This window comes from Rosa rugosa, chromosome 1, assembly GCF_958449725.1.
Source record: "Rosa rugosa chromosome 1, drRosRugo1.1, whole genome shotgun sequence".
Lineage (NCBI taxonomy): Eukaryota > Viridiplantae > Streptophyta > Magnoliopsida > Rosales > Rosaceae > Rosa > Rosa rugosa.
The window spans coordinates 28,066,839-28,088,775 of record NC_084820.1 but is presented as its reverse complement, the minus strand read 5'-3'; the positions used below and the strand labels follow the sequence as shown (position 1 = coordinate 28,088,775).

The 21,937-nt window shown below is 44.9% G+C and overlaps 1 protein-coding gene and 1 non-coding gene across 3 annotated transcripts; one reads left to right on the top strand and one right to left on the bottom strand.

The window, feature by feature from the left end:
- The first annotated feature begins 13,612 nt into the window (after positions 1 to 13,612).
- On the top strand, positions 13,613 to 13,719 carry LOC133727633 (small nucleolar RNA R71). The gene has a single exon (XR_009855310.1). It is a non-coding gene; the product is annotated as a small nucleolar RNA R71 (small nucleolar RNA).
- A 2,201-nt stretch (positions 13,720 to 15,920) lies between these two features.
- LOC133730742 (monooxygenase 2-like) lies at positions 15,921 to 21,196 on the bottom strand. 2 transcript variants are annotated; one of them, XR_009856664.1, is made up of 2 exons: positions 17,019 to 17,265; positions 15,921 to 16,795 (listed from the first exon to the last, which is right to left on the bottom strand). XR_009856664.1 is itself a non-coding variant. In XM_062158280.1 (2 exons), the coding sequence occupies exons 1-2, from the start codon at positions 20,543 to 20,545 to the stop codon at positions 16,266 to 16,268; spliced, it is 567 nt and encodes a 188-aa protein (XP_062014264.1). In that variant the 5' UTR covers positions 20,546 to 21,196; the 3' UTR covers positions 15,921 to 16,265. The 2 variants fall into 2 exon arrangements, 1 of the variants encoding a protein (XP_062014264.1); XM_062158280.1 differs by lacking the exon at positions 17,019 to 17,265 and adding an exon at positions 20,509 to 21,196.
- Between the last annotated feature and the right edge of the window lie 741 nt (positions 21,197 to 21,937).

Sequence of the window (21,937 nt, the reverse complement as noted above, 5' to 3'; positions counted from 1 at the left end):
AATCGTATCCAGGATTCCATCGGCCTTGAGATGTTGGCGGACATCACGAACCCACTTGTGATATCCAGAGCCAGTCGTTCCCAATGGAGCAAAGTCCAATTTGTTCAGGTTACTCATCCTGAAAGAGAACAAGAAAAGGGGTTAGTTTCGGAGCGAAAAAGCTACCACGAAAACATATAAAATTCCTGAGCATAATCGGTTCCAAGAAATTAGGAATTTCTGAGCGTAATTGCTTCCAAGAGGTATTGGATTAGATCGAAACAATGACGTAAGTGGCCGATCATAAATTCTCTACAAACTCTAAGTTTGGAGATCTCAACAAGCTCCAAGCTTGGAATGAGCACGAACCCCCACAGTTCGGCTTAATTAGGTCTCCCCTATGATGAACAAAGGGGGGCAGAAGAAGGGAGTTTGCAAGTCCCCGAGAACAAGAAAAGAAATTGAATAAAAACTAAAAAAACGGAACTTTTAGTTAAAAATACCTCGAAATAGGTCGCCGGAAATTTTGACAGGGAAAAGTTGCCTGAAATGTCGCCGGAAAGTTGACCGGAAACGGTCAACCGGCGTTGACCGGTGCTGACGTGGCACTGGGGTCCGGTGCTGACGTGGCGCTGGGATCCGCTGCTAACGTGGCAGTGTGGTCCTTTGCTGACGTGGCTGTGTGGTCGGGTTGCTGACGTGGCAGTGGGTCCCTGTGGTGATGTGGCCGTGCTGACGTTGATGATGACGTGTCAGGTGCTGCTGGGCTGATATCAGCGGGCTTCTGGGCTTGGGTTAGCGGGCCTCTGGGCCGAGAGCTTTCTTCTTCTGGGCTCCTGACGTTGGGCTCGGTGGATGGTGGGCTGCGTCAGTTTCTCCTTTTTTTTTTTTTTTTTTTTTCGCTTGCCCGGAACTCATCTACTGGTCTGGCAGGTCCGGTCAATTTTTGGCCGGTTCCGAAGGATCTGGTTCCGGTTCCAGAAACCTGGGGTCAAGATGATAGTGGTGGAACAATTTGGTAGCAATCGGAGGTTCGGAAGGTGGTGAACCAGTGCAGGGATCCCTGCTTTTCTTCTTGGAGGGCTAGTTCGATACTTCTGATGGTCGGTTCGGTGGTTTTCCGGCCGGTTCTGGTGGTTCCGCCGCCGGTTTTGGAATCCTTGGTTTGAGGGCTTCAATATATGAGGCGATGGTTGCTAGGGTTTGAAGGCTACGGATTTAAGGTTTCAGGGTTAGGGCTTCGTGTTGATAATGTGTTTAAGGAAAACCAAAATTGGGAGAGAATTGAGTTGTGCTTTCATTGATATTAGGGGCCTCTTTATATAGAGGATTACAAGCATAGAGATAAAGTTGTACATGGAAACATAATCGTACATTGATTGGATATCTCCTAAGATTCTCCGAGAATATCTCTAATAAAAGCTCTATTTCAAATAGAGCAAGTAACTTCGAGTTTGGGCCAGACACATATTCTGGATTTATTTGAACAAATTTCTAATATTTTGGTGACCTTATGGGGAGAAAAATATTCACTTAGAACGGTGTCCTCATATCCATTTTTTTTTTCCTTCAAATTTATTATTATATTTTTCATCCCCACCCCACCTTACTCATAATGCTAGTGAATAATTAAAAGAATACGTAATTGTCAATTTGCTATCCTAGGTTTCATTTCAGCCAATTTGCTAACTATATTTTAATTTAGCTAATTTGCTACCTATCCGTCAAAATTCTTAATTTAAGCTTTGAAAATTAACCAATTTACATCTGAACCAACCTAACCATAGGCTATGTGCACACATATAGTCAAGCATAGATCACATATACGCTCAATTACAAAACAAATTCAAAGTCCTAGATCATGCTTAATCTATTCACAATCACAACAAGCTAAGTCCATGTATGTCTCGTCATTGGGGTTGGAAAAAGGCATTAACCACTAAAATATAATTACATAAAGCTAATTTTTTTTTTTTTTTAGTGAAGAAAATAGGGCACCCGAGCCCTCACCCCCACACTTAAAACCAACATTGTCCTCAATGTTGTAAAGTGAGCTCGAAAGCTAAAATCCGTGTCGGATTTAGGCATGAGAGTGAAGTCTGGGCGAAAGCACAAAAATTTAACTATGAAAATAAAAATATAAATGCTGAGAAAAGTTACGGAAAACCCCCTTTGTCGACCCTCAATTGCTCACGACCCTTGGAGAAGACGAATATGAGACACCAACCTCAAGACACATGGCCTTGACTTCCTTTACGTATGCTCCATAATAGCTCTAGGTGCTCATGAAAAGATCAACTCCATTGAGAAATGTGTAGTGTCCAAGAGCAATGCATCACAAATAGCCCATCAAGGAATAAGGACAAGGGTCCTTCATTAAGCTCGTGGTCTTAATCCCATCAACTCACAACCCAAAATCATCCTCAATGACCTCCACACAAGAATTGTAGCTCAAAATATCTCCTTATTCTCCACACTCCAAGCACCTCCCAACCTTCCAAAAAGATCGCTAAATAGCCTTATTGATGCAAAATGAACAAGAAAGAACATCACAAGTAATGCTAGGGTTGCCTCCCTAGCGAGCGCTTTGTTTAAGGACTTCATTGCCGGTCCATATGTCAAGGGTGAGTCAAGGGACATCTTGGAGGGTGATCTCCTCCTCTTGAGTGTCAAATGTGGTGTCCAAGTAGAGTTTCAATCGATGCCCATTTACCTTGAAGGGTTCCCCACCATGAAGATTCTTGATTGTTATAGTGCCATGAGGAAAAACTTCAACTACCTAAAAAGGACCGCTCCACCTAGATCTCAACTTCCCGGAAAATAACTTGAGCCTAGAATTGTATAGGAGAACCTTTTGCTTGGGAAGAAATGTCTTCTTCACCAATTTTCGATCATGTATCACCTTGGTCTTCTCCTTAAGCAATTTGGCACTCTCATATACTTCTTCTCGGATCTCCTCCAACTCACAAAGATCAAGCTTCCGCATCTCACCACTTGCTTCCAAGTCAAAATTCAAAAATTTGATAGCCCACATAGCTTTGTGCTCAAGCTCGACCGGAAGGTGACAATTCTTTCCATAGCACAAGCGGAAAGGAGACATGCCAATAGGAGTCTTATATGCGGTCCTATAGGCCCATAAAGCATCATCAAGTTTAATGGCCCAATCCTTCATAGAAGAATTGACTGTCTTTTCCAAAATTCTCTTAATCTCCCTATTTGACACCTCCACTTGACCGGAGGTTTGAGGATGGTAAGGTGTGGCAACCTTATGCTTGACTCCATATTTCCTCAATAAAGCACCAAAAGTCCGGTTGATAAAATGTGTACCACCATCACTAATAATAATCCTAGGAGTCTCGAATCGAGAGAAAATATGCTCTTTCAAGAACTTGGTGACTACCTTAGCATCATTCTTCCTTGTAGCCTTGGCTTCAACCCACTTCGAAACATAATCAACCGCGACTATGATATACTCATTCCCATGAGATTTTGGAAATTGTCTCATAAAGTCTATCCCCCAACAATCAAAAGTCTCAACCTCCATAATGTAGTGAAAGGCATTTGGTCCTTGGAAGAAATATTTCCGGTCCTTTGACATCTATCACATTAAAGCACAAAAAAATGACAATCTCGAAACAAAGTAGGCCAAAAGAAACCAGACTGAAGGATCTTGAAAGCTGTCCTCCTCCCACCAAAATGACCTCCACACAAAGATGAGTGACACAATGAAATAATCTCAGGGGCCTCCCATTGAGGAATACATCGTCTAATCACCTGGTCCTTACCTACCTTCCACAAGTACGGGTCATCCCAAATATATGACCGAGCATCTCTAAGAAACTTCTTTCTGGCCTGTGCATCATAGTTATCCGGAATGAAAGTACAATTGCTAGCCCAATAGTTCACAAAGTCTGCAAACCAAGGCATCTCAGTGTCAACACGGAATAAGTACTCATCGGGAAAATGCTCAATCAATGGTATATCAGAAGAGTCTCTGCCTTTCTCAAGTCTAGACAAATGATCTTCAACAAGGTTCTCTCTACCCGGCTTATCCTTGATCTCTATATCAAACTCCTAAAGCAATAGCACCCAACGAATCAAACGAGGCTGGGCATCCTTCTTGCTCAACAAATATCTCAATGCCGCATGATCCGTGTGAACAATCACCTTACTCCCAAGAAGATAACTCCTAAACTTCTCCAATGCAAAGATAATAGCAAGCAGCTCCTTCTCTGTAGTAGTGTAATGGACTTGTGCATCATTCAAAGCCTGAGAAGCATAATAAATCACATGGAGTGCTCGCTCAATCCTCTGACTCAAAACAGCACCCATAGCAAAATCTGAAGCATCACACATCAACTCAAATGGTCTAGTCCAATCAAGTGCAATCATGATAGGTGCGTGAGTCAACTTCTCCTTAAGTAACTCAAAAGCCTGCAAGCACTCTGAAGTGAACTCAAATGGCACATCCTTACCTAGGAAGTCATAGAATGGCTTGGTGATCTTAGAGAAATCTGGAATAAAGCGTCTATAAAAGCTAGCATGCCCAAGGAAACTTCTAACTCCTTTCACATTCTTCGGTGGTGGTCAATTGGAAATCAACTCAATCTTCGCCTTATCCACCTCAATGCCACGTGATGATACTACATGCTGTAGATACCTCTACTAGCAAGGCTAGTTTGCTATCTCACCAAGCATAATTAACACCCTCTTTGGGACACCAACAAGCCATGATGAGGCCCAACCGCTACTTGCATCTTGTAGCCCTATGTTCAAGCTACGCTACGATATCCGGAAGTGGCAAATCCGTCGCCGGGAAGCCACCTTCCCGGCCTTGCCAACATGCCCTCACAACTAGGCTTTCTACACTAGAATAGTTATCTTTGCTTGTCCCACATCGAAAACCATGTAAAGGAGATGGCTTCCTTCACCTATAAAAGGAATGCCTCCTCCCACTTAAACACCATCCCATTACATCTTTTGTAATCCCCTTAGGCCGCAAGGCTCAACACACTAGTGTAACATTCAAGTGGACGTAGTTTCCCGCTAAGGCGGGAAACGAACCACTATACATCTCGTGTCACTCTCTCTCTCTCTCTCTCTAAAGCTAACTAGAGATCTCACGGATCACTAACGTTAACATTGGCACCGTCTGTGGGAAGCCAACACAAAGGCTTCGTCACTTATCACTGAGTTAAGTCATCTTAACGTATCCTTCACGGCAACTTGTGCCATCGGCCAAGTCAACGCCGAACAAGTCTGGTCAACGCCAACTTTGGGCAAGTCAACGCCCAACTCAAAGGTCAACGCTGGCCTACAAAAAAAAAAAAAAAAAAAAAAAAAAATTTGCCAATTTGCTATGGACACCCAGAAAACTTCTCTGGGCACCCATGTTCATTCTTCGAATCATGCATCAGCGGTACATTTCCCGCCAGCTACTCCCAGCAGAAGCAACATCCGCTAGCTTCCTACTCGCCAAAAGGAGCTCCGCCAGTCAAGGATTCACCGCCAGCAAGCTCGACTGCTACCTCCAGTAGGCCATCCTTCGCCGGAAACGGATCGCTAGCCAACCTGCGACAGAAAATCTTCCGCCACACTGTACACCGCTAACAAGCGGCAAGTGTCCGCCAAATCTCCCTGACACAGCGCCAAGAGCTCCGCCACCACTAGCTCTGCTGGCCAAACACCACCGCTAGCACCAGCTGCAGCAATCACAGGAACTACCAGCGGCAACCAGCCCCGCTAGCCTCAGCGGCTCCGCTCGTATCCATCAGCGGAACCTCCCTTCCGCTAAGCAAGCTTCTGAGCTTCAGTCGGCGGCACATTCTCCCGCCAAACTCCGTTAGCGACCCTCCTCTTTTGAAGCTCCTCTCCGCCACACTTCTTCAGCGACCAAAGCTCCGCTAGGAACCGCCAAAACTTCACTGGCACCGCCAGCAAGCTTCACCGCCAGGAAGCCTCCGCCGGGCTGCACCGACCGGACAGTGGCGGAGTTCCTCCGCTGGGCATCACCACTGCTCCGCTGCTGAAACAAAGTTCCGCCAGCCACCGCTCCGCTGGGCAACCTCATCCGAGCTGCACCGCTGGAAGTGCACCGCCGAACTTCCCCTTCGAGCTGCACTGCTGCAAGTTCACAGCACAAGCCTCTTCACCGCTGGACTGTACCACCGGGCTGCCTCCGCTAGGCCTCTCCGCTAGTCAAGCTCTGCTCCTCCGCTGATTTGCCCAAGGCTCCGCTCCGCCAGGCGGCCTCCCCAGCGACAAGCCACTCAGCATCACTTCCGTCAGTAACCTCCGCTGACCACACCTGTGGTCATGCTCCACCAACCTCCGCTAGCCAACCCCGCTAGCAAACCTCCACCAAGCACCAGACCTTAATTTTGGTTTCCGGCTTCGAAATTTTGTGGCGGACGAAACCCTCGCCAATCTCCATTCTTCCGCCCATATCCGTCAGTGGCAAAAGCTCCGCCAGCCAAGGCTCCGCCCCGCTGGCCACACTAAATAGCCAACCACTGCTGGATCTTCTCCACACCCAGAAATACGGGTTAACGGCCAAAACCCATCTCTGCCAAAGCTCTACTGGCCAGAGCACCGCTGCACTGTTGATCTGATCAAGCACCGCTGACCAAAACTTCACGGACAAGCTCCGCTGACCAAAAGCAGCTCCGCCAAACCGCTAGCAACCACCGCTGGCCACCGCTTCAATCCTCTGGGTGTTGAGACGCTGATCCAAATCCAACCACCATTATTGGTCTTCAACTATGGCTTCAAGCTCTTACAGCGGTCAAATACGCGAATTCACGAGCTAAGTCTGACTTCTTACTCTTTATTTAATTCAAGTATCACGTGGCCATGGTTTGCACCACATAGTCAGCAAGTTTGTCAAGCCAAGGCTTGATTAAATTATGAGGGCCACTTGAATATGAAGTGGAGACGCAGCACATGCTATCTACTGACCATTTGAGAATCTAAGCACATGCGACCATATTTTAATTAGTTGTTCAAATTGCTAGATGCTACCATCTGACCACAACACATGCCATGTCTGTACTAAGTGTCAGAATTGCTATATTCACATGCAAACACACACATAAACACATATGTACTGCATGCTTTCATTATAGTACTTAATTACTACAGCATGTCCCATACCGCCAGACACAAAGCACCAATGCTTCGTCTTCTTTTGGAAACCAACTTGATTGTATAGCTTAATTACTAGTACACATGCACATGTCAGCTACCATACTAGTATACATGCCTATATGTTCATTTAAGTTGCTGCCTTGCGGTATATGTGACATGCCATGCTAGATATGCCATGCTTCTATTTTAATTGCAACTCAATTAAATAAAACATGGGACACTCGAACAAAATATTATTACTTGCCCTATGTGTTTATCATTTTTCATTCAGACCAACCGCCAAGCGGTAAGGCAACACCTCATAATGACAATGACCGCTACGCGCATTGCAGTCAAGCTTTTCTCCTTCGAGAAAACAGCAAGGGACTAGTTAACACAGCCCACGGCAGCCATTGATCCGGCAGTTAACCCCGAAGCTTGGGTATCTAAGATTGGGCTCGCTACCCAACACCCTCTGCTCCGCGCAGGCTCCCCTCATCAAACAATTTTCCGACCATCCGGAGGTCTATAGCCAGGAGTGGGGGACTCCTCGCAGGGCTAGCAGGGGCCCACCCGAAAGGGCAAAAGCGTTCGCTCCAACCAATTCTAGATGGACGACGCACTCGCACTAATTATGCTTGATATACGGCACAAAGCTACGCTTTGGTATCAACCCGCAAGAACACCCTCCTTGACTAGGGACTTCGGGGACTTGTACATACGGCCCAGCATAATTAGCAACAGTCACGCTCATGCCTCAGGGCATCACCTTCGAGCTACCCGTTAATGCCTCATGGCAACGCCGAGCTTTCGCTAGCGTGCCTCTGCGGCACCGCCAGGCTTTCGCGCACGTGCCTCTGCGGCACCGCTAGGCTTTCGCGCACGTGCCTCTGCGGCACCGCCAGGCTTTCGAGCTCGTGCCTCTGCGGCACCGCCAGGCTTTCGCGCTCGTGCTTCTGCGGCACCGCCAGGCTTTCGCGCTCGTGCCTCAGCGGCACCGCCACGCTTTCGCGTTGGTGCCTCAGCGGCACCGCCACGCTTTCGCGCTCGTGCCTCAGCGGCACCGCCACGCTTTCGCGCTCGTGCCTCAGCAGCACCGCCAGGCTTTTACGCTCGTGCCTCAGCGGCAACCCTTGAGCCTTCCGCTCACGAGCTTACCTCTCACGCCTTCGCGGCACCTCGAGCTTCGGCTCACGAGCTTACCGCTCACGCCTTCGCGGCACCCCGAGCTTCCGCTCACGAGCTTACCGCTCACGCCTTCCCGGCAACCCACGAGCTTCCGCTCATGCCTTCCCGGCAACCCTTGAGCTTCCGCTTAAGAGCTTACCGCTCACGCCTTCCCGGCAACCCACGAGCTTCCGCTCATGCCTTCCCGGCAACCCTTGAGCTTCCGCTCACGCCTTCCCGGCAACCCACGAGCTTCCGCTCATGCCTTCCCGGCAACCCTTGAGCTTCCCGCTCAGGCCTTCCCGGCAACCCACGAGCTTCCGCTCATGCCTTCCCGGCAACCATTGAGCTTCCCGCTCATGCCTTCCCGGCAACCATTGAGCTTCCCGCTCATGCCTTCCCGGCAACCCACGAGCTTCCGCTCATGCCTTCCCGGCAAAACTTGAGCTTCCCGCTCATGCCTTCCCGGCAACCCACGAGCTTCCGCTCAGGCCTTGCCGACAACCCACGAGCTTCCCGCTCATGCCTTCCCGGCAACCCCGAGTTTCCCGCTCACAAGCTTTCCGCTCATGCCTTCCCGGCAGTCCTCGAGCCTTACACTCATGTCTACTCGACACACCACACGTTAATGGAACATTGAATTCTTCTACCATTTGTCACTTGCGACAAATTGAATTCTTTTCGCGTTCCATTAATACGAGCGACAACCAAGCAAACACAAGCGTTCAATTATTCATCATTCAAGAATTACAAACGCTTACCTTCGCAGCGCTCATGCAACTTACATCTCACGAGCGTAACCCCGTCAAACTCGACCTCGTTCGTCTCCTTGCGCGCGTCACACATTTATCATATGCAATCCATATGCTCATACGACCATGTATCACGCACCTCATACACTCGTATATGCCAACGCATATCAATTAAACTCACATTTGTTGCCCAATGCAACGAGCATTCTACATATACCTGTTTTTTTTGTCTTTGTTGTGCAGGTTAACGAGTCCCTTCTTGCTTACGGAGTTCGGGGACTTGTAGGGTCTCTGTACCGCCCGGTTACTTATGCTTGGTGACATCATGTGTATAACTCCCCAACCAAGAAGCTCCTCTTACTTGGGGACTTCGGGGACTTGTAGATACCTCTACTAGCAAGGCTAGTTTGCTATCTCACCAAGCATAATTAACACCCTCTTTGGGACACCAACAAGCCATGATGAGGCCCAACCACTACTTGCATCTTGTAGCCCTATGTTCAAGCTACGCTACGGTATCCGGAAGTGGCAAATCCGTCGCCGGGAAGCCACCTTCCCGGCCTTGCCAACATGCCCTCACAACTAGGCTTTCTACACTAGAATAGTTATCTTTGCTTGTCCCACATCGAAAACCATGTAAAGGAGATGGCTTCCTTCACTTATAAAATGAATGCCTCCTCCCACTTAAACACCATCCCATTACATCTTTTGTAATCCCCTTGGGCCGCAAGGCTCAACACACTAGTGTAACATTCAAGTGGACGTAACGAACCACTATACATCTCGTGTCACTCTCTCTCTCTCTCTCTAAAGCTAACTAGAGATCTCACGGATCACTAACGTTAACACATGCCCTAACACAATACCCTCATCCACCATAAAGTGGCACTTCTCCCAATTGAGGACCAAATTGGTCTCCTCACACCGTTTTAGAACAAGGGTCAAGTGTCGGAGACAATCATCAAAAGTATCTCCATGAATCGAGAAATCATCCATAAAGATCTCCATAAAGCGCTCAGTCATGTCATAGAACAATGCCATCATACAACTTTGAAAAGTAGCAGGTGCATTGCAAAGTCCAAAAGGCATCCTCCTATACGCAAAAGTACCAAACGGGCATGTGAAAGTAGTCTTCTCCTGATCTTCCTTAGCAATAGTAATCTGATTATACCCCGAATATCCATCTAGGAAACAATAGTGGCTATGACCTGCTAGTCTCTCCAACATGTGATCAATGAAAGGTAGTGGAAAATGATCCTTCCTTGTCGCTCCATTAAGCTTTCTATAATCAATACAAACTCTCCATCCATTCTGAACTCGCTGTGGCACATTTTCACCCTTCTCATTCTGCACTACTGTAATTCCTCCCTTTTTGGGGACAACCTGAATTGGTGAAACCCATGGCGAATCAGAAATCGGAAAAAGAACTCCAACATCTAGAAGTTTAATAATCTCCTTCTTCACTACCTCCATCATAGGAGGATTTAACCTCCTCTGAGCCTCTCGTGTGGGCTTACACCCCTCCTCCAAGTAAATGTGATGCTGACACTTGGATGGACTAATGGCTTTGATATGGGCAATGGTCCAACCAATAGCTCTCTTATGCTCACGTAACGCCCTCAGAAGCTTATCTTCCTCAACTTTACTCAACTTTGACGAGATAATAATCGGTAATGTGCTCTCCTCCCCTAGAAATGCATATCTCAAAGTTAAAGGTAAAGTCTTTAGCTCCAAATCTGGTGGGGTCTCATATGAAGGAATAGGTGGTGTAGTAGAAAGTGGCAAAGGTAAAACTGGTGGAACACGTCTAGGCAAATATGGTGTCAATACCTCTAAGTGTGCAATAGCCTCAACATGCTCCTCACTCTCAAATTCGGTTCCACCTTGAGCAATGCAAGTCTCCATGTAATCCTTCGATGAATGCTCAATAAAGTTCTGCCCAACAATATCATCCATAACATCAATCCGGAAGCACTCATCAAAATGATATAATGGACTCCTCATAGCATCAAAAATCCGAAACCCAATAGTAGTGTCAAATACTGTCATGGTGAGTAAACCCTTCTTAACCTCGGCAGTCGCCATAAAAGCTCTACCAAAAATGATAGGTAACTCATCATCATCATCATCCTCATAAGGAGGGTCCATGTCAAGTACAACAAAATCAGTCGGCACATAGAGCTCATCTACCTTGACAAGAACATCCTCCACCACTCCATGAGGGTACTTGATACTCCTATCCGCCATCTTAAGCTTGATCTTTAGAGGCTTGATTGACTCCAATGATAAAGTCTTGTACACATCATAGGGCATAAGGTTAATGCTAGCCCCCAAATCTAATAATGCTCGATCAAAGCTTCGGGACCCAATGGTACAAGGAATAGTAAAAGATCCGGGGTCACTAAGCTTTGGAGGCAACCTCCTTTGAAGTACGGCTGACACATGCTCACTCAAGTACACATCCTCATTCTCCACAAACTTCCTCTTATTAGTGCACATGTCGTTCAAGCACTTTGCATAGGCCGGAACTTGCTTAATGGCATCAAGTAATGGGATATTGATGTTAACGGACTTGAATAGCTCAATGAACTCTTGCTTTTGTATCTCTTGCCACTTCTTTTGATCTTGAGCCCTCTTAACTTGAGGATACGAAAGTCTAGGCTCCGATGGAGTCAAATCAAGAGGTGGAGAAAAGTGAGACTCCCCCTCGAACCCCTAAGGGTGGTATCCGTCCCACTAGGGTTCTTGGCCCTTAAGGCCTCGCGTAGTGTAGAATGGATCGGTCCACAACTATCCCTAGAATCCAAAGATGAATGAGAATAGTCTTCTTCCTTATTACTTCCCCTTTGTTGTAGATCCCGATGCTCACTAGAGGACGAAATAGGCGGTGAACCATTAGAACTCAAATCCGAAAATGTAGTCCGACTAGTAGAGTGATCCCTAGAGGTGTTTTCGGCCAAACTAGGATCCGTAGCCTTCATGGCCTCACCTTGCTTAGTAGGGCCGAAACCTCCCTCATCCCTAGAACTCAATCTTGAAGACGAACCATGTGTATCAATAGAAGTAGATGAAGTAGCTTCCGCCTTATTCCTCCCCCCTAGATGATGATAAAAGAGTAGTGGGGCCAAAATGCATATGCTTAGGCGGTGCCGATGAAGAATTAGATGCTTGAGACTTTGAAGATATAGAATAAGATAAAGAGGTCTTCCTTCCTTGTGCACCTCTGGGAAGTACATTTTCTTCCTCCCCGGCTTCCTTATCCACCCCTTTTTTTTTTTTCTTTTTTTTTTTAGAATTCCTTATCCACCCCCTTATTTCTTCCTTTTGTATTAGCAACATGACCAAGAGGTACATTTTCTTCCCCCTTGGCCCCATATGAATGCAACACATTATCATTATCACTATCAATGCAATCCTCTACTAATACATGATCATCATCATTAGAATATGAAAGTGAAGAGTGGGGATCATGTATAGGAGTGGGAACATATGTATCATAAGAATGTGATATGGGAGAAGTGGGAGCATACATATCATCATACACATTAAAATGGGAGTTGGAAAGTGTAGGCATGCGTACCTTATTGCCATAAATCCTCCCGCTTTGAAGTGTAGTAATAGCCTTAGCTTGCTCATGTCTCGGATTTGGATCCGGTTGTGTAGGTAATGCACCTTGTGGGCGTGCTCCAAGCTCTCTAGCTAATTGACCCATTTGAACTTCTAACTTTCCCACACTTTGAGCAAGAGAACTTTGACTTTGTGTAAGAATAGAAATATTTTGCTCCGTCTTCACTTGAGATTGGGTCAATGCAGTTAGTAACTCTTCCATATGGTTCTTTGTTGGCTCTTGAGTAGTATTAGGCACCCCTTGAAGAACTTGCCTAGTTTGGAATCCGGGAGGTGCATTTTGAGCATGAGAACTATAAGAACCTCCGTGAGAAGTACCAAATGAAGACCCTTGGCCATGAGAACCACGAAATGAAGAATTTGGGCCTTGTTGCCCTCCATAAGAATAAACGCCACCTTGTTGTGTACTAGAAGATCCTCCACTATCTCTCCATGAGAAGTTTGGGTGATTTCTCCACCCCGGATTATAAGTACTTGAATAGGGATCATTCCTTGGTCGTTTTGGAAAACTACCAACCGGTTTAGCATGCTCATCAACAAAATCCGGATAGCTAGAGGCAAAATGACACTCACTAGTAGCATGTGTAGGCGACTCACAAAATAGACATAAAGATGAAGGCATAGAGGCGGCCTTTACGTGATGTGTAGATGCACCATGCTCTTGAGCATGAAGAAGTAGATCAAGCTTCCTCTCAAGCTTTCTATAATCCGCACTAGAGATCTCTTGGGTAACCCGTGTCTCATGAGTGCTCTTGGTGTCATAATATGGATCTTTCCTCAATCTTTCCCTCCTAGAGTCATGATCATCCCATTGCCTCGATTGTCGACCCAAGTGCTCAAGTATATCCCATGCCTCGGTTTGACCATGGCTATGAAGTGAACCTTGTGCGGCAACATCAACCCTTCTCCTCTCGTGTGGTAACAAACCACCATAGAAACTGTCAATCATCATCGACTTAGTCAAACCATGATGGGGACATGCATTGCAAATATCCTTGTACCTATCCCATGCCTCCCAAAATGTCTCATGATCTCATTAGGTGAAGAGTAAGAGCTCATGTCTCATGCTAGTAGTCTTGTGTGGTTGGTAGTAAGCATCCAAGAAAGTGTCCGTCAACTCATCCCATGATCGTATACTCCTTGGTTGTAGCTTCAAAAACCATCCCTTTGCGTCATCTCTAAGTGAGAAAGGAAACGACCGCATCTTGAACTCACCCTCCGGAAGTCCACCCTTTGACATGGTGCTCACAATCGCCTCAAAGTCTTGCATGTGGTTGATGGCCTTCTCAGATGGCATCCCACGGAAAATAGGTAAGATGCTCAATTGTTGTGGCTTGATCTCAAAGTCCACATATCTATCCAGAAGTACTAAGCATGATGCCGTATTGGTCATGGAAGGTCTAGAGAACTCCCGAATAGGTCTCTCCGCCATCTCTCTAACCGGTGATCTAATCGGACTCGATGAGGGATCTCTTGGAGGTACTCTTGGCCTTGGAGGTGTTCGTGAACGATTCCTTGGATTTTGTCTAGGAAGTCTTTGCAAAGTGCGACCACTCCTCAAATTGATAGGTAGTAAAGTATTGCTCATGCACCTATCAAAAAAACACTAGAACATTAAGCACCTCAATAACCAAATAAACACAAGATATTCAACAAGCTTACCAATCACAAAATTTGATAATTAATTAGAGGGTGAGAAAAGAAGGAGACTTGACAAGTAGTGAAAAAATAAAATTAGAAATTAAACAACTAAACAAAGAAACAAGAAATAAAAATAAAAATAAAAATAAAAGTATGCTAAAAGTGACCCTAAATTCCAATTACCAAGGGATTAAGATCCGAAGACCCTAAACCCCCTTTGTCGACCCTCGGGTGCCCTATTTTCTTCACTAAAAAAAAAAAATTAGCTTTATGTAATTATATTTTAGTGGTTAATGCCTTTTTCCAACCCCAATGTCGAGACATGGACTTAGCTTGTTGTGATTGTGAATAGATTAATCATGATCTAGGACTTTGAATTTGTTTTGTAATTGAGCGTATATGTGATCTATGCTTGACTATATGTGTGCACATAGCCTATGGTTAGGTTGGTTCATCATAATCAAATAGACATATAGAAGACCCAACATAACCTACCAAACTCACGTAGGTTCACTAAATATTACCGCTCAAGTGTTTAGAGGCTATATGTGTTTCACTCAAAAGCAATTTCAAAACACGCGTCGCCATATGCTTGCTCTTCGATCTCATCTCCGCTAGGTAGCTCACAACATTCAAGATCAAGAGGTCTTTTATTTTGTTGTAATGGGGCTAAGGGCGAGTGGCTAATAGAAATGAAGGATATGGAAAGACGAAGTCCAAGGAAATCGGTGAAGCAACTCTCTCTTGTAGAGATATATGACTTTTGCTTTCAAATGCTAACTCACTCACTCTAATCCCAATGTACAACCCACACTATACTATACTATGTAATACTTTCTTTCTTTTTTCAACACCTTTTCTTTTCTTTTCTCTTTCTTTCTCTCTTTTTTTTTTTTTTTTTTTTTAACTTCTTCTTGTAACCTCACACTTTTGGCTTTTCTTTTCTTTTCTTTTGAAGCACTCAAACATAAAGTCATTCTCTCGAATCGCTTCACCAACTACCATGGAAGGGTAGGATAAAAGTGTATAGGCTAGGTAGGAATTTGTGGTGCGAATGAACAAAAAGGCTAACTATATAAATAGGCTCAAAGTGGCAATCTAGTGGTAAATATCTTTGGCACATGCTTCTTTGGCCGTGGTGGTATTAAGCCTAATTGCCTCAATCCTTTCTATCCCGTCGTAAGCTAAAAGTAGCCTCGAGAAGTCTCAAGCAAGTTCTAGATACGCAATGTCATGAAATTGTACACACATGAAAGAATAAGTGAATGAACGATGCATACACTATAGATATAGGCACAAAAGCTCACAAATGAGGGCATGCAAGTCAATCAAATCAACATCCTTAAATTTTCAAAATTAGTCATTTGCTACTCTATATTTCAAAACTAATCAATGTTTAGATGGAGTAATGAACAAATTAATATGATAAAAGGGTAGTAAATTGGCTAATTTTGAGAACATATGGTAGCAGATTGGCACAAATAATGCTTAGCTAATTGTAAAAACCTAGGGTAGCAAATTAGTAGAAATAAAACGTACGATAGCAAATTAGCACTATATTAATACTTAAGATAGCAAATTTGGTATTAAGCCGAAAAAATAATGCTCTTGATATTCGAACTCGTAACTTCCAAGTTATTCATTTCCTTTTCCAGGAGAGTAGGTATGGAATGGCTTTCCAAGAATTTCACTTTATAAACTAAACCAGCTAGACCTTAAAAATTACATGTGAGGGAAAGGGAATGTAAATCAACTGTCTTATTAATTTTTACTCATGAATGTAAATCAACGGCAATTGAGTACGACCGAGTACATAATCAACTAACCACCAGAGCAGGACAGTAATGATACATTACTACATTGATACTCGATACGTACAACTTTATTCTTTAGCCGCATTCTGTAGAAGAATCATCAACCTTTTTTAGGTGCTTGGGAGGAGGTCAATTTCTCCGCAATGAATTGAAATGCATGCTAGAAGTCGAGTTTTCCACAATCATAGTTTACGTATTTTACCATCTTAAGGAAAAGGAACTTGTAAAATATGGCGTCTCTTAAGAATTTCATACCCCGTCCAGATCCTCCCTGTTGCACCCATCCAGATATATAGGACCACATGATCAACAAAGTGACGTGCCACCTTTTTTCTTCTACGTATTTGCCCAGTACTTCACTCAAGTTTTTCAACACAAGTACTTGTCCATTCTGTACAAAGGATGTCCTGATATGCCTGCCTAAGATCACTGCATCTTCTAATGCTGAGCAACCCCCCTGTGCTAGATCAGGGGTCATGGGGTGCATGGCATCGCCAGCTACCGTGATGTTTTGCTTGCTTAATTTTCCAAATACTACGTTCCAGGGGTACCTAAACATCAACGGAGCCCATATTAATGTCGAAAGATCTGCGTGCTGCACAACATCTAAGTATATAGGTGGGAGGTCCTTGGCATAATTCTCAAGTACTTCTTTTTGTATATCTTCAGGATCTTCTGCCAGGGAGGTCCCTGCAACCAATCAAAATGTAGCATAAAATTTCCAACAATTGGTACAAAGTTAGCCTAATCTAGGAAATAAAACATGTACTCAACCAAAACCAATCTACAATTGATGGAGAAGCCATCTTCCACAACGGCAATTGATTGGGTGGAAAGCTCTTATTGCTGTATATAGGTAATTACACAGTCTGTTATATACAACTACTTTGTTACTCGGTTTAAGGTTTCGAACCTTTAGCTGGAGATATGCCAGAGAAGAACCAATAGATCTCTGTTTCAGCTGTCTCGAAAGGGTTAGATCCAGCTAAATCACGGATTGGTCTGGTCTGCTACTATCGCTCTCGGTCTCGCTTATCTGTAAAACAAACAAAGGTCAGAGGGTAGATCGGGTGTGCCGGCCTTCAAACCTTCGATGCCTAAGTCAGTATCGTTATGAGATAATGATAATAGAAAGCGATAGTAAACAGTTACCTCTTTGGGTTGCTGGAGATGACCTTAATGTAGCAGATTTGTGGGAGCTTGGTTCCGTTTCTTTCGGTGTGGGATGACCGGGGTTCCCGATATCGCCCAGAGGGGTATCGGGACCCTCGGCTGGGTTCCCGATATGAGTCTTGTGCTTCCGATACTTGTGCCTAGGAGGTATATGTATACCAACAAGTCCCCCAAGTCCCCGGTCAAGAGTTCTCTTGGGTGGGGAGTTTGTCTTTGGTAGAAGTATCGGAAGTGCAAGGCGAGTTTATGCCACGTGGCTTCCGTACCACCATTACCCCAAGTTCCCACCTAAGAGGAGTCTTGGTTGGGGTGAGAAGTTCGTACTCGCGACTGGTGATGTGTCGCTATCGCTAATATGTGTTAGGGTTCCATGCGTCTTTGGCGCATATGCTATGCCCTGGTGACACGTGTGCTGTTGTCATTAGTTTTCCGTGTGCGGGAAGTCCGGTGTACTGGAGTCCGTAACATGTAATAATGGCGTAGTGGTAAGGAGTCGAGGCGATGGCGCATTTTCTTTGTAACGCTCAGAGATGTCGGACACGTGGTGAGATCTGGTGTCGTCGTCCTTGCACGTCCAACGGTCCCTGTATTCTCGAGGTCCCTATATAAGGACAGAGGAGGGAGATGGAGGTGGTTACTATTCCTCTGTTCTTGTTGGAGATTGGGATAAGAACTGATTAAAGTGAGAGCCTTTAGCGTGCAGAAAGCTTGAATCTTGCGATCGATGGCCGGAATTCCGGGTTGTTTGCGTCGTTTTCTCTGTTTCCCAGTTGGAAGAGTGAGCATGTACGTTGTCTCTTGACTTTTCTAGGTTTGTCTAAGAGCATTCGTGTGTGTGGGTTTTGTTAAGGGGGTCGTTTGCCGGTGGGCTCTGGGTCGCTTTGGGTCCGGTTAAGCTTTGGAGAAGGTGAATTGTGGGTTGAAGTGGGCTTGCTGTTGCGACTCCGGGCTAGGTTATTAGATTTTGAAATTTTGTGGGGCGGGTCGGGGAAGGCGATAGATAGGAGGCGATTAACTAATTGTGGGTATTGCGTGCAGTATGGTACGGGAGCATCACGGTCGCAGTAGGCGAGAGGGTTCCTCTCGTAGAGGTGAAGGAGTTTCTCGTGGTGGTGTTAGCGCTGCTCGTGGGGGTGGTGGAGGTGCTCCTCGTGGCCGTGGCGAGGGTATTGCTCGCAGGCGTGGCGAGGGTGTTTCTCGCGGTCGTGGCGAGGGTGGTCCTCGCGGGGGTGCCGTGTGTACTTCCCTAGGAGGTGGCGAGGGTTCGTCTCGTGGGGTCCCGAGTAGGGTTGAACATGTCGCGGGCCTTGAGGCTCTCGAGGATGAGAACATCGAGGTTTTAGAGATTCCCCACTCGCCACGTGGGCGGTTACTCCTTGGCGATATGCCCATTGATCAGCTAGGTACGAGTATGACGGAGGAGCAGATCGCCGAAATGAGGACGACCTGGGGCAATCCGGGCAACGTATTGTTACACCCACTGAGAGATGGTGAGCGATTTAGCCACCCCGAGGTGGGGTGGGCATGCTTTTACGAGTATCAGCTCAAGTGTGGGCTAACGTTCCCGATACCGGAGGAGCTACAGTATTTGCTGTCGTGCATAAATATATCGTTGGGGCAGTTATCGCCAAACGCGTTGACGCAACTGATGGGGGTATTGCTGTTGTGGAAGCTCAGCAGACTGCTATGTCCCCGCATTGGCGAGTTTAACTCCTTGTTCAAGATGCAATACTCGACGAAGGCTGGCCATAGCAGGTGCGTTAAATTTAGGGCGCGTGGTCGCGCGATTATTGAGGACCTTCAGTCAAATATTTATGCTCGCTGGCGGGGCAGGCCTTGCCTGGTTGGGGGCCGCTGGCAGAATCCAGACATGGTGCACCGGGCTCCAACTCGTTTCCAGCCTATCTGTGAGTATCGTGATTGCATTTTTGGTGGATTTTGTCATTGGTGTGTGCTAACTGCGTGTCTTTATATCATAGTGAGGCAGGAGGCTGTCCTGACCACGCTAGAGCAAAAGCGTGTGGCAAGGGTGTTGGGCGCGTTTCCCAGAGGGACAAGGGGGTTCTATCGCCTGTGTAGGCTCCCGATATATGAGAGGTTTGAGCTGGGGAGGTGTCCGGGTGAGGGGCTATTGATTGTTTATGATGTCTAACCGTTCCTTCTGTTCACTAGGGTTGGCCGGAAATAGATATTGAGAGCAACTCTCTCTTTTGATTGCTGCACTCAATTGTGAGGAGAAGAATTTCTTGGAGGTAAGTCAAGTTCGAGATGATTGTAAAGTTATATGATTGTTTTTCAATCAGTTAGAGTTCAACATATTCACTGGAAAGCAAATTGTGTTACAGATAGGCTTGCTCACCATGCTAGTTTGTTTTCCATTAATAATGTTTGGTTAGATGAGACTTCTGCTATTATTCAAGATGTACTCTATGAGAATTATTGTCATACATACTTCTAATGTAGCTTTAGTTTCAGGTTTTATGTCCCCCCTCCCCCCCCTCCAGAGCCGCGATGCAAAATTTTACTAGTAATATAATAAATGGAATCGAGTGTGGGCAGAACCTCCTACCTAGACTGGGTTCCAAATCCTTTTGAAAAAAAAAAAAACTAACAGATGTAGAGAACGATAAAAAGAAATATATATATATATAGGATTTTTCTCAGGTGCGGACGTCCGTACCGAAATTTCGATACGGATTTCCGGTTTTCACCCACTTTCCGTTCACATATTTTGATCTTAACCGTTCAGTTTTTAGGTCCTAATGTATAGATCATCTCTGCAAAATTTCAGCCAATTTGGTGATTGTTAAGGCATCTAAAACTGCAATTTACACGAACGAACCGAATCTGTCGAACTGGAACCGTTCGTGTACATTGTTGTAATTTGCAGTTTTGGATGCCTTAACGATCACCAAATTGTCTGAAATTTTGTAGAGGTGATCTATACATTAGGACCTAAAAACTGAACAGTTAAGATGTGAAAATGTGATCGAAAAATGGGGGAAAACGGGAAATCCGTACCGTGCGGACGGTACGGACGTCCGCACCGTAGCCGGACTATATATATATACCGTAGTCGGACTATATATATATCGTGATGAAGGATCAATTCTCATGTTTGGATTGGTTTTAGAGATGGCTAGAGTTATCAAAAAACAACGAAAAACTGTTAGAGAACCATGAGTTTTATAGGCTCAATCTGTTGTCAGCACTGATTCGATAGATGATACCTGGGAATGGATAAATTTGCGCAGGTGAGAAGAACATATCAGCATCGGTCTGCCGTCGAAAATTTGGCCGGGTCAAGTTTTGCCTGAAAATAAGTTAATAGCTTTTAGGTTAGAGAAGTAGATTTTCTGTTTTTAGTAGTAGCTTTTTGGTTCATCAACAATAGCTTTTTGATTTGGACAACAACTTTTTGGAAGATGTCAATAGTTTTTCAAAAGATGACAACATCATTTATTGTGAATGACAATAGTTTTTCTGGTGAATGATAAAAACTTTTCAGTTTGGGACAATAGGTTTTTTAAATATGGCAATAACTTTTTCTGAAGAGTAGCAGTAGCTTTTTTTCGTCGATAACAGTAGCTTTCTGAAGTGACAATAATTGTTCAAATGCGGTGGCATTTAGTAAATAATAAAACTTAAAGATGCGTAGTTTTTTCATAAATATTAAAATTTCAAATATTGTGTTGGGGAAAAATATTGAATTAGAAATGTGACCTTGTATTTATTTGTTTTTTTTTTTACTTTTTTTAAATGTATTATTTCTTTTCCTATCCTCACCCCATGGCTGCGTTTGTTTCAACGGATAAAGAGCTTGGATAGGAAAATTTAGGCCTGGGCATAACTGAATCACATACGGTTTTCCGACCGTTTCGAACCGAAAACTATGGTTCGGTTTCCGAACCGAATTAAGAAGGGAAAAAACCCATATTTTCCGAACCGAAACCGACTGTATGCGGGTCGGAATCGGTGTTGAACTTGTTTCCGACCGGTTGAAAACCGACCCGACCGAATTTCCTAATATATATTAAAAATATATAATTTATATTATGTGTCAATATTTGATTGGTTTTATTTTTTCTTTCAGTACACCTTACCTCACTGAATCTATTCATCTAAAAGAAAACCTAATACCGATCTCACTCATCTCAGATCTCACTTTCTCTCGAGTCGCTTTCTCTCAACACAGGCGATCTGCCGATCTCAGTCTCTACGAACGAACACCACGGATCTCTATCTCCGGCGCCTCTCTCAGCCATCTCCGACGTCTCCCTCTTCTCCGACGTCTCTCTCTTCTCCGGGCTCCGGTATGTGATGAAATTAGTGATATTGGGAATTTAGATTTAGGGTTTTCTAGTTTTCTGCTTTGATTTCTGATATTGTTTGTGGGTTTTACAACTTTGGTTTCTATCTCTCAACACAGGCGATCTCAGTCTCTACTAACGAACACCACGGATCTCCATCTCCGGCGTCTCTCTCAGCCATCTCCGACGTCTCCCTCTTCTCCGACGTCTCTATCTTCTCCGGGCTCCGGTATGTGATGCATGTTTGTCTAATTGGGAATTTAGATTTAGGGTTTTCTAGTTTTCTGCTTTGATTTTTGATATTGTTTGTGGGTTTTACAACTTTGGTTTCTACTTTGCAACCGATTGT